Below are 13407 nucleotides of genomic sequence, written 5' to 3'. Positions count from 1 at the left end.
GGAGACCTTTCAGTCAGTTTTGTGTCAACCTTTTAATAGGCTGGATCAAATCCACCAGATTCTTCCTGTACAAGACTGATAAAATCATTTCAAGTTTGCTATCATGATTTTGTGACAGCAGCTAATGAATACTTTGTAAATTATTTTGTAAAACCACATGGTCTCACGTTTATACTAAATAGACTGTAAACTCTACATTCTAAAGTAACACACACACACCATACACCTCTATATTGTTTTATAGTTTTATTTTTTTTAAATGACAGTTACAAATGCTTTTCCCTTGATGGGCAATGACGTAACTATTTTTAGTTATTAGTAATGCCTTAAAAAGTAACAGCATTTTGTCTAAACTGAACTTATATAATTGCACAAAAGTCATGGAAAGCATTAAGAAATGCTAGTAAAGATTGAAGTTTTCTCAGATTCTTGCGCAGCAACTCCAAGAAGCCTTGATTCCAGTGGGTCCTCTGATTCAAACAATAATGATGCTCAAACTCAGTGACACACAGGTAGAGAACAGCACCACAACCAGGAGAACCCACGCGGTTTGTAACAGTGAAATTCTGCTCTACTGTTAAGGTTTAATGATGCATTCATTCATTTTTTCATTAGGAGCATAAAAAACACCTCAAATTATATTTTCTCAGGCTTAAAACTTGTTTTGAGCTATGGATTCTACTTCAGGAAACAAAAATTAAAAAAAAAAAACACAATCACACCATAAAAATCTCTTCTAAGCAGGTTCCTTTATGCTGGTACTGTCTGTGGTGCCTGCCTAATTTTCTAATAGACACACAAACGAATTACATTCTCAGCTATCAGATACTAGTTGAGGGACAGCAGATAGCTTCTAACTCAAATTCTAACTGTTTTATTGGCAGCAGTTATTGGAAACACTGTTACAAAGGACTCCGAGGTCACTGCTGGACTGGTGAACAGCTCACTGTGCTTTCTTCTCCATCTCTGACATGGGAACAGGAGGGGGAGAAGCAGCATTTGTGCTTCACATTTGTGATCTCTGTATTATTAACACAGCTGAACAGGGTGGGGGTGTGGATATTTGGAAAGACATAACAAAGGTACATTTTTCTGTTTTAATAAGTTGCAATGTCTTTATATGGAGGTTTAACATGTTTTATTTGGATCTTAATTAAGAAAGTATTTCTATGGTGAAGGTTTTTCCCTTTCTCACCTTACAAAAACTGAGAAAAAAGCAAGGTTTTTGAAGGAAGATGCACACAGAGTACTTTAAGTTACTCTCAGAAGCATTTTCCTAACGTGGATACTATGATTATGAGAGGAGGAGAGTTCTCACTCCAGTTTTTCTCTTCTTTTTTTATTGAGACAGGGTCTTGCTCTGTTGCCCAGGGTGGAGTGAAGTGGCACAATCATGGCTCACTGCAGCCTTGACCTCCGAAGCTCAAGCGATCCTCCCACCTCAGCCTCCTGAGTAGGTGGGACTATAGGTGCAAACCACCACACCTGGCTAACTTCACATTTTTTTGTTGAGACAAGGTCTCTCTCTATGTTGCCTAGGCTGGTCTCAAACTCCTGGGCTCAAGTGACCATCCCTCCTTGGCCTCCCAAAGTGCTGGGATTACAGCCGTGATCCACTGCACCCAACTTTACTACAGTAGTTATACTGTTGTGTTTCAAATAAAGAACACAGTCTGTTTCCCAATTATGGTGACAAAATAGTAATTCCTGAAATAAATACATAAAAGTATGTGACACTGGATATCCAGATATGTTTCTTTCATTTAGATGGTACTGTTAATGATCTAACCATGTATCTTCAATTCGAAAAATTCCAGTGGTAACATTTGAGTAATTTTTTTTAAGTTAAGATTTTTAATAGGAATGCCTGGTATATATATTATTTATTATACTTAGAACTAAAGGCTTGGCTGGGCATGGTGGCTCACGCCTGTAATCTCAGCACTTTGGGAGGACAAGGTGGGCAGATCACGAGGTCAGGAGATCAAGACCATCCTGGCCAACATGGTGAAACCCTGTCTCTACTAAAAATACAAAAATTAGCTGGGCATGGTGGTGCGTGCCTATAATCCCAGCTACTTGGGAGGCTGAGGCAGGAGAACTGCTTGAACCAGGGAGTTGGAGGTTGCAGTGAGCCAAGATGGCGCCACTGCACTCCAGCCTGGAGACAAAGCAAGACTGTCTCTGGCCGGGCGCCGTGGCTCACGCCTGTAATCCCAGCAGTTTGGGAGGCTGAGGTGGGTGGATCACAAGGTCAGGAGATCAAGACCAGCCTGGCCTGGCCAAGATGGTGAAACCCTGTCTCTACTAAAAATACAAAAATTGGGTGTGGTGGCAGGTGCCTGTAATCCCAGCTACTAGGGAGGCCGAGGCAGGAGAATTGGTTGAATCTGGTGGGTGGAGGTTGCAGTGAGCCAAGATCACACCACTGTACTCCAGCCTGGGTGACACAGTGAGACTCTATCTCAAAAAAAAAAAAAAAAAAAAGAACTAAAGGCTCAACACAAAGAAATGATAAATGTTCAATGTGATGGATATGCTAATTGTTCTGATCTGATAATTATATATTATATGTATCAAAACATCATCATGTACCCTGTAAATATGTACAATTATATGTCAATTAAAAACTTTAAAAAGGCCGGGTGCAGTGGCTCACGCCTGTAATCCCAGCACTTTGGGAGGCTGAGGTGGGCGGATTATGAGGTCAGGAGATTGAGACCATCCTGGCTAACATAGTGAAACCCCGTCTCTACTAAAAATACAAAAAACTAGCCGGGCATGGTGGCACGCGCCTGTAGTCCCAGCTACTCAGGAGGCTGAGGCAGAAGAACTGCCTGAACCCAGGAGATGGAGGTTGCAGTGAGCCAAGATCGTGCCACTGCACTCCAGCCTGGGTGACAGAGCGAGACTCCGTCTCAAAAAAAAAAAAAAAACTTAAAAAAAAAAAAAAAAAAGCTAATATAAAGCCCTTACCTTAAAACTCTGAATTTATCTTATTCACTTTTTACCTTTAGAAGTTTATGAACTTGCAAGGCAGTTGAAAACTATGGTAAGTCTTCAAGTCCCAGCTTTATTAAATGTAAGAGATCAGCAAACTTTAACCTAAATTTTAAGAATTTTAAGAAATATTTGGAAACATTTTATTCTTGAAGTATTACATTTTAATTATTTGGAAAACTCACTTAAGTGAAATGGGTCATTTCCTGACATTAGAAAAATAAAATTATTTGATATCCAATAACAGTTAATAGCATTCTCTGTATTAAAAAAATAACTAAAGGGAAATGGGTATGTCTGTGGCATGGCTGAGAATGAATAAGATCATACACAGCTTATCTGCTCAACAAATCCTGAATATATCAGACAGCCCATAACATTGCTATGAGAAGTCTGATTCAAATGCTTAGCTGCTATAGTTAGTTAATCTGGGACTCAAAGGACAATATACCTGGGTCAGGGACTGAAAATCACCAGAATTCCACAACAGCCTTTCTGCCTACCAATAACATCTATAGAACTTGACTGGAATCTAACCAGAAGTCTGTTTCATGTCTAAGTATGCTGCTATACATACAAGCTACCTAGGCTTTTAGCTAGAAAAGTTTAGACCATAGAAAATGATACAGGAGGCACAGTGGCTCACGTCTGTAATTGCAGCACTTAGGGAGGCCGAGGCGGGCAGATCATGAGGTCAGGAGTTCGAGACCAGCCTGGCCAACATAGTGAAACCTTGTCTCTATTTAAAATACAAAAAAATAGCCGGGTGTGGTGGCAGGCGCCTGTAATCCTAGCTATTTGGGAGGCTGAGGCAGGAGAATCGCTTGAACCTGGGAGGTGGAGGTTGCAGGGAGCTGAGATCTTGCTATTGCACACCAGCTCAGGTGACATTGTGAGACTCTGTCTCAAAAAAAAAAAGAAAAGAAAATGATACAAGAAGAAAAGGAAATTCCTTATTCCTGGATTACAAATGAACAAAGGAAACACAATCCAAGGAAAGGGCTGTTGGGGGCACAGAGCCTGGGAAGTGAGCAGCCAGAGTCGTGGAGTTATTTCCCTCCCCTTCTTTTAAAAAGCACTGGATTGAGAAATTGGAGGGAGGTGGGAAGGTTGGTATGGGGGATGGAGACTCCAGCTGTGCAGCCTCCATTCTGAGAGCTGCTTAGATAAGGTGTGCAAAGCCAGGCATTCCTAGGCTAGCACTGTCAGGATATGATTTGTATCACTTTTGTTTTCACATTATCTGTCTCTTGAGGAACTCACTGCCTGTCTGCTTTTCACTCTGTACCCTGGGTTTCCCTGATAAGATAGGCAAACTTCCAGCATTGTAGAGATTGTTAATCCCCTAGCTTGTGCTTCCCTAATACAAATTGTTTTTTTAAGAAACCCTCAAATTTGTGTTCTAACAATTGGCATGTTTTATACATCTTGAGCTCATATCCAGGTTTAAAGGAGGTGAACACACTGGTTCTTAAAGCTTCCCTCTATCATAGAAGCTCCTAAATAAGCTATCTGTGGTAATCTAGCCCTGTTCACCTTGCAAACTGAGTTGCTGTATAATTGTATCCAATGTTTGTGTTTAAAAAAATATGACTCTTACACCAGGCACGGTGGCTCATGCCTGTAATCCTAGCACTTTGGGAGGCTGAGGTGGGCGGATTGCCTGAGCTCAGGAGTTTGAGACCAGCCTGGGCAACAGGGTGAAACCCTGTCTCTACTAAAATACAAAAAATTAAAATACAAAAAATTAGCTGGGCATGGCGGCGTGCACCTGTAGTCCCAGTTACTTGGGAGGCTGAGGCAGGAGAATTGCCTGAACCCAGGTGGTGGAGGTTGTAGAGAGCCGAGATTACGCCACTGCACTCCATCCAGCCCAGGCGACAGAGCGAGACTCTGTCTCCAAAAAAAAAAAAAAAAAAGAAGTATGACTCTTTACCACTGCACTCCCAGTGCTAGTATCAAAGAAAGATAAGAATCATGTAATATTTACGGGTACTTGGTAGATTCTGTATTTTGTTTCTATTAGCACTAGAGGAAATCACAGAATGATAACAGGGGTACTTCTCTGAAAATTGGGCACCACTACTGTGACTCTGACAGGGTACGTAAGTAGAGGATCTGCTTCTGCACAGCACAACAGCTACAAGGGTAACCCGTGAGGGTCAGTGCATTAAGAATCTATAGAGGGAGCAGGGATGTCTGGGAAAGAAATAATTTTTTTTTTTTTTTTGAGACAGAGTCTCGCTCTGTCGCCCAGGCTGGAGTGCAGTGGCGTGATCTCGGCTCACTGCAAGCTCTGCCTCCCGGGTTCACGCCATTCTCCTGCCTCAGCCTCCTGAGTAGCTGGGACTACAGGCACCTGCCACCACGCCCGGCTAATTTTTTTTGTATTTTTAGTAGAGACGGGGTTTCACTGTTGTTAGCCAGGATGGTCTCGATCTCCTGACCCCGTGATCCGCCCGCCTCGGCCTCCCAAAGTGCTGGGATTACAGGATTGAGCCACCACACCCAGCCAGAAATCATTTTTTTCTTTTCTTTTTATTAATTTTTGAAGCCATCATTAATAAATCATCTTTAAACTGAAGAGAAAAGATGGCAGGATGTCAGGATTTTTTTTTTTTTTTTGAGGCAGAGTCTTGCTCAGTCACCCAGGCTGGAGTGCAGTCGCATGAGCTCAGCTCACTGCAACCTCCATCTCCCAGGTTCAAGAAATTCTCATGCCTCAGCCTCCCAAGTAGCCAGGATTACAGACATGTATCACCACACCCAGCTCATTTTTGTATTTTTAGTAGAGACAGTGTTTCACCACGTTGGCCAGGCTGGTCTTGACCTCCTGGTCTCAAGAGATCCACCTGCCTGGACCTCCCAAAGTGCTGGGATTACAGGTGGAGCCACTGTACCCAGCCCTGATGTCTGGATCTTTAGTATATATATATATATATAATTTTCTTTCTCTTCCATTTCCTTCTTTATCAAGAATCTAAACACTTTCCAGGTCCCAGGCAACCAAATGGCAAGAAAAGCTCAAAAGTGTTTTGTTTGGTAGGTAGCTAGTGTTGCTGGAACCTGGACTGTGGCTGACTAGTAAGACTGCAGGACACCAGTGCCCCTGAGGGCTCATATGGCTCCAGTAGATATGCAGGATCTAGAATAGGTAGGGAGGAGTTACAGAAGGTATGTATTGGCCACCCACAATCACCAAAAGATGAATTTTCGCATAGGCAGAGACCTTGGTAATTAGCTAAAAATACAGGCATCACACAAACTTCTTATGATATTGGCTGGATCTCAGCAAAAGTATAGAAAGGGAAGGACTTGAAAGAAGAAGTGAATTTTCTATATGTTTAAATGTGTTAACTGGAATGCATGGACATATGTAACCAAGACCTTTATGTTTAAAAATTAAACTTGCTCTGGTCATTAATTCTATAGAATTAATGTTACCAAAGCTGCAGTAACATACTATTCAAAAATTCATTTTTCCAGACTTCTAACTACTTAAAACAAAAAAACCCCCATACACGATTACATACATTCACACAGCTGCTATGCTCCCAAATGGAATGCATATATTAATGCACACACAGAGACACTCAGAAAGCACACGTGCAGGGCTACCAGCAGACACCCATCTTGAACCTGAGGTGCATGTGGGCCGCAGTGAAGGTCAAGAAGCCCGGCTGCATATCTGTTCAATGTCATTCATCTCTTTGGGACAGTCTGCAGAAAGGATGAGAGGTGAGTCCTGAGTCACCACTACATCATCCTCAATTCGTACACCAAGACCCCGAAACTTCTCTGGGGCATCTTTGTCATCCTCTGGAATATAAATGCCTGTGAAGTAGAAAGAAGAACATGTTGTTCAGGAATGATAGTAACTGGGTGGTTTGGGGCAAGTAAGTTAACCTCTGGGTTAAAATTCCTTCCTCTGTAATACTGGATCTTTATGGTACCTACCTAGTAAAGCTGTGAGGATTAAATGAGATAATACATGTCAAAGTGCCTGGCATATAATGGTCAACACATGTTGGTATCATTACTAAAATTATTATTGTGGTTATCTTTATATTGGACTACAAGCTAAATACAACTATGGCAATGCTGATCATGATTCTGTCATATTCTGGTGGCTCAAGAAGGCCAATAAAGTTACTTAATTTAAAAGTACATCAATATATGTGGGGGACAAGCAGATTATATAAGTGCATTCTTCCCCTGCCTAAGAGTCCCTTGGAAAAACAGCACTTTGCAAAAATAAAGACAGAATATATTTAAACTGTATTAAAAGAAACATTTAGAGATTATTAGCCTTGACAACTGGAAGCTGCAGAGATAGTCATTATAAGACTTAAATATATCTGATGTACATAATATAAAATACAAGAGAAACTGAAAGACTTTAATGTACATTTGGAAAAATGTAGAAACCCCAGGTACCCTTTCTAATCATGAAGTTAGACACATACCAGGGCTTTTTATATTAAACAAGTTGTAAACTTCCTCCACTATCCTCACAGATACTGCTCTGCGATTAAAAAAAAAGAAAGATCAGCAAAGGAAAATGTAGCGCAGTCTAAGGAAGCGCCCATGTACCAACCAGATTGAACTAAATGATATACCTATGGCCACAGATAGCAATGTATGACTAGGTTCAAAGGGTGGCATAAAAGACATTTCACAGCCATAATTTATATAGAGATTAAAATACTTGAAATCTAAAATTTAGATCTGTTTTCAAAACAAAACCAGCATAAGTATTTAACCATCAACTCTGACAACATCAATCTTCACACACCACTGTGGCCACCGCTTCTCTTCAGAATCCTGCCCAACACCCAGGACCATTCAAGTTAGGTAACGTATCCGACTGTTAGCTTTCTCTGAAGCTTATGAGGAAGGCGATGGATATTAAGGAGTGGGATGGTGCTGGGTAGTTCAATGCAGCTTGCAGAGGTGTTGAAACTGAGAGCATAGTGTGTCTGCCTGTCTCTCTGCACACAAACACCGGGGGCTTTGGAAGCTTGAGCAGCCCCCCACTACTAAATGGGAGACCAGTACAAACTGGCCCTGGGAAAGGCAGGATTAAAAAAGATTCATTTCTTAATATCTACTTATAGGAAGTATTCCCCATCTGTTGTTTATTGGAGGAGTCAAATTGAACAAATTGTGTGATGTTAAATAAGAATACGAAAGATAAATCTAAAATAAAATTATCTTCCATACTGGACTTTTTTTCCTGTCTCTTCTAAGTTAATTACATTGGTTGAGGTAAAAACAAACAATGTGGCTGGGCGTGGTGGCTCATGTATAATCCTAGCACTTTGGGAGACCGAGATAGGTGGATCACCTGAGGTCAGGAGTTCGAGACCAGCCTGGCCAACATGGCGAAACCCCGTCTCTACTAAAAATATAAAAACTAGCCAGGCGTGGTGGCCGACACCTGTAATCCCAGATACTCAGGAGGCTGAGGCAGGAGAATTGCTGAACCTGGGGGGCGGAGGTTGCAGTGAATGAAGATCACACCACTTCACTCCAGCCTGGGCGAAAGAGCAAAACTCCATCTCAAAAACAAACAAACAAACAAACATTTACCTCATACTACTATTGTAACACCTCTCCTTACCTGGCTCAATTGTGATTACCATCCCAGGCTGCAGAGGGAGGGAACGGGGCATGTCTGGAGTGTCATGGACATCCATCCCGAGGTAGTGGCCAACATGATGAGGGCAGTATTTTCGAGCAGCCTGGAAAAGATAATTATCACAGTATCATTAGAGCAATGACCTCTTACAGGGAATGCTGGGCAAGTATAAATCAGTGAGATATGTGTTCTTATCTCCCCATGGTTCTGCCACTTCAGTTTAATCCCTCCTTGGGCTAATACTTAAAGGCACCTGAAAAACTGCGACCTCTTACATGCAATTCTGCCAATGGCATTCTCATCAATCCACATTTCCATTCCCGCTATTTAATATACTACATACATGCTGACTTGAGTAATCCCAACTAATGACTGTGGCAAATTCTCTTTTCTTCAGTACCACAGGAAAGGTAAAAATAAAAGAAAAATCTCTTTTCTTGGGAAAGAGAGGATGACTATTACCACAGTTCTCTTTCCAATGTTCGTTCACACATCCCTCTCAGGAATCTACTCTGGAGACCCTAAATATCTCACAGCAACTTGTGGAGAAGGCATACTTTTGGGCACCTACCAGCTTGGGTATTTCTTTCTTTTTTTTTGAGATGGAGTCCTGCTCTGTTGCCCAGGCTGGAGTGCAGTGGTGCGATCTTGGCTCACTGCAAACTCTGTCTCCTGGGTTCAAGCTATTCTCCCGCCTCAGCCTCCCAAGTAGCTGGGATTATAGCCATGTACCACCATGCCTGGCTAATTTTTGTATTTTCAGTAGAGACAGGGTTTTACCATGTTGGCCAGGTTGGTCTCGAACTCCTGACCTCATGTGATCCACCTGCCTCAGCCTCCTAAAGTGCTGGGATTACGGGTGTGAGCCACTGTGCACAGCCAGCTTGGATATTTCCGTCAGTTAGTTAAAGATTTGTTGGCCCGAGCAACAGCCAATTTATAGCTTCATTTTTATTGATAACAGAAGTCCTAGCAGGCTTAACTGGTAGGTAGGAGATGCCTAATGGTCTATCTGACTTAGACATCTAGCATCTTAATTTTAAAGCTGAGGTTTTACATTTTTACTGAATACCATCACATTTTGGATGCAGAAAAATAATTCACTAATGACATGGTCTTTGGGAATATTGCTGAAGTCTCGAAAATGTCACTTAAACAACACATACCTTCTCCTTTGACCTACAGAATAACCCATAAAAAGATTAAAAGTTAATCTCTCTTTTTTTTTTTGACACAGGGCCTTGTTCTGTGGCCCAGGTTAGAGTGCAGTGGTGCGATCATAGCTCACTGCAGCCTTGAACTCCTGGGGTCAAGTGATCCTCCCACCTCAACCTCCCAAGTAGCTGAGACTAGAGGTGTGTGCCACCACACCTGGCTAACTTTTAAATTTTTTGTAGAGATAGGGTCTTGCTATGTTTCCCAGGCTTCTCCTCATTTCTTGTTTCCTTTTTCACCCTGTCGGCACCAGACTTCATTTTACGTTTTCTGAATACTGAGCTAGTTATGCAGCATGTAATGAATCAGAATGTGCTGCCATCTTCTGGAAGAAATAAGTACTGACTTCCTTTGTTTTAATCCATGTTAAAGCTAAATCCCTTTTATAGATCACAAAGATGATTTCTAAATCTTTTCTTTTTACTTAAAAAACCCCGTGTGTATGTATATATATCTACGTATGTGTGTGTGTGTGTATATATATATAATATATATATATATATATATGTGTGTGTGTGTGTGTGTATGTATCTACATGTATACAGATGGGTCTTGCTTGCTATGTTGCCCAGGCTGGCTTCAAGCAATCCTCCTGCCTCAGCCTCCTGAACTACTGGGATTACAGGCATGAATCACTGCATCTGTCCCATTTCTAAATCTAATTAGCTTTATATAGGGTAAAAACCTAGCAGCATGCTAGGTGTTCTTGAGAACTGGGGTCAAGAGAATGAAGTACCTTGAAGGCATTATTTTCCTTAATGTTCTTCATGATCCCCAAGTCTTTAAGCTTCTGTCCTATCAGGGTCAGCATCATGCTGTAGATGTTCTCCAAGCTTGTCCCAGGGAAGCAGAGGGCCAAACAATCTCTCTGGATCTCTAGAATGGCTTCATAGAGTTCTGCCTGAGGTGCAGTAAACCTGCGGACGGGAAAACCAAAGAACCTGAACTTAGATAATCTGATATTCTAAGAAGTTTGCTACTAAATTTGATTAGAAAAACTCCAAGATGCTGCTGCTGCTGGGGCACTGTTGATGTTTAGTAAGTACCAATCTATCAATACGGCCAGGAGCTCAATCATGTCCTAGGTGCTCAGTAGGAAGGGCAACAATCCTTCAAGCTGGAGCAGCAACACAGTCTCTTCTTCAAATGGTCAGGAGAGACATGAAGTAGGGCCAAAAGAAGCACTGAGCCATGAGTGCAGTCAGTGGGCAGACGAGGCTCAGCCATGATCCTGTTTAATCCCTTACAGCATAGACTACCATTAAAAAAAAGGCAAGAAAGCCTAAGGGACCCACTTCTGACAGGTGAAGCAGATACCATGGGATATACTAGTCAACATTTCGGCTACTAGTAATGTACTAGCACTTAAGTGTCTTTAGAATAACAGTTTCTTTAGCAATTGCGAGATTAAAAAAAGTGACCTGGGATGATACATGATATGTATTCTCACATACTGTTGATAGGAGTGTAAATTAATACAGCCAATTACATCAAAGGCCTTAAAGATGCTCATACAACTAGAGCTTATAATTCTACTCTAATATATCCAAAGAAAATATTTGAAATTCAAAAAAGCTGAAGATACTAAAATGTTCACTGTAATTTTATAATTGTAAATTATTAGACAAACTCTAAATGTCCCCTAATAGAAGAATGGTTAACTATAATAGCATAAGGAACCCACAGCATAATGTACCCATACCCCAGCCCACCACAGTATTACTAAATAATTATTTTTGTAACAGTTTTTTTTTTTTTTTTTTTTTAGAGACAAGGTCTCACTATGTTGCCCAGGTTGGTCTGGAACTCCTCAGCTCAAACGATCCTCCTGCCTTGGCCTCCCAAAGTGTCTTTATATACACTAAAATGCATACATTTGAACGGTACAATTTTGACAAATGCATGTACCAAACCTATTGAAGCTGGGGACAATGAACTCCTAAATTCTGCTGAGTCTTCGTTGCCAGCAGAAGCAGCCCTTCCACCCCCATCTGAGAAAGTTAACCCTGTTTTGCCTGAAAACCTGTAGGTATGTCCCTTGAGGCAGTTGCCTTGGTTCTACTAGAACTGTAACTACACTCAAGTCCCAGCAGGCTCCAAGTTAGGCAGAAAGTGTGACCTATGAGGAGGTCCACTCCACTCCAAAAACAACTGCATGAGGGGCTGGGCGCGGTGGCTCACGCCTGTAATCCCAACACTTTGGGAGGCTGAGGCGGGTGGATCACCTGAGGTCGGGAGTTCGAGACCAGCCTGACCAACATGGAGAAATCCCGTCTCTACTAAAAATACAAAATTAGCTGGGCATGGTGGTGCATGTCTGTAATTCCAGCTACTCGGGAGGCTGAGGCAGGAGAATCGCTTGAAACTGGGAAGTGGAGGTTGCGGTGAGCCGAGATCGCGCCATTGCACTCCAGCCTGGGCAACAAGAGTGAAATTCCGTCTCAAAAAAACAAAACAAAAAAAGAACTGCATGAGGTTTCCAATTTCCGAAAGACAAAAATCTGGGAATATGGGTGGGAATGAATATTTATGTTGTGGGATAATGGTAGAAGGAACATAGTTGCATCAGGCAACTTTACTGATATGGGTCCACTAATCAGAGATTCTGGATTCAATGTTGCAGCTGAAGGGGTCAGAAAAGTTCTAACAGTTTGGTTGCCTAGCTGGCTGAAACACAAACCAAAAGGTAACCCACAATACATAAACACAAATGCCACAACTGCTTTGGTATACTGGAGAAGGAATTCTGCCTCAAGACTATAATATAAACCCTGCCTGAGTTTGGACTGAAGTCTGCCCTACAGATTTTGGACTCAAGCCTTATACAGACCATTTCCATCTCTCCTGAAAGCTTCCTCATGTTCATTTCTTTTTTTTTTTTGAGACGGAGTTTCGCTCTTTCACCCAGGCTGGAGTGAAGTGGTGCGATCTCGGCTCACTGCAACCTCTGCCCCCACCGGGCTCAAGTGATTCTCCTGCCTCAGCCTCCCAAGTAGCTGGGATTATAGGCGTCCACCACCACGCCCGGCTAATTTTTGTATTTTGAGTAGAGATGGGTTTTTGCCATGTTGGCCAGGCTGGTCTTGAACTCCTGACCTCAGGTGATCCACCCACCTTGGCCTCCCAAAGTCCTAGGATTACAGGCATGAGTCACCACGCCTGGCCCTCATGTCCATTTCTAATCAATATCCCTACTTTCCAAGGCAAATGCTGTTGTGATTATTTTGACCTTAGTTTGCCTAATCTAGAACATCATATAAATGGAATCATATAATATATACTCTTTTGTGTCTGGCTTCCTTCACTGAACATAATCTATGCTCAGTGAGGGTAGAAGGATGTCTATGCAGTACATCCATGGTGGTGCTTCAATCAGTAACAAAAAACATTCAATCAGTAATTAAAATGTTCTTTTTTATTACTGAGTGGTATTCCATTGTATGAACAGACCACAATTTGCATATTCATTCTCCTGTTGATGGACATTTTGGTTGTTATACTATTGTGAATAAACGCTGTTATGAATGTCCTTGTGTAACTCTTTTTGTTGA

General features: G+C 41.8%; 1 protein-coding gene across 10 annotated transcripts in view; it reads right to left on the bottom strand.

Moving 5' to 3' along the window:
• Positions 1-232: 232 nt before the first annotated feature.
• The window catches only part of XPNPEP3 (X-prolyl aminopeptidase 3), a 75502-nt gene continuing 62327 nt past the window's right edge, over positions 233-13407 (bottom strand). For all 10 annotated transcript variants that reach the window (XM_054469599.2, XM_054469596.2, XM_054469600.2 and 7 more), the window contains 3 exons: positions 10593-10773; positions 8624-8744; positions 233-6834 (listed from right to left, as the gene is read on the bottom strand). In XM_054469599.2, coding sequence (XP_054325574.1) covers positions 6668-6834; positions 8624-8744; positions 10593-10773 — 469 coding nt within the window. In that variant the 3' untranslated portion in view covers positions 233-6667. The remainder of the gene's footprint in view (positions 6835-8623; positions 8745-10592; positions 10774-13407) is intronic.

Source organism: Pongo pygmaeus, chromosome 23 (assembly GCF_028885625.2).
Source record: "Pongo pygmaeus isolate AG05252 chromosome 23, NHGRI_mPonPyg2-v2.0_pri, whole genome shotgun sequence".
Lineage (NCBI taxonomy): Eukaryota > Metazoa > Chordata > Mammalia > Primates > Hominidae > Pongo > Pongo pygmaeus.
The sequence above is the reverse complement of the archived record's forward strand: the minus strand, read 5'-3'. Positions and strand labels throughout refer to the sequence as shown.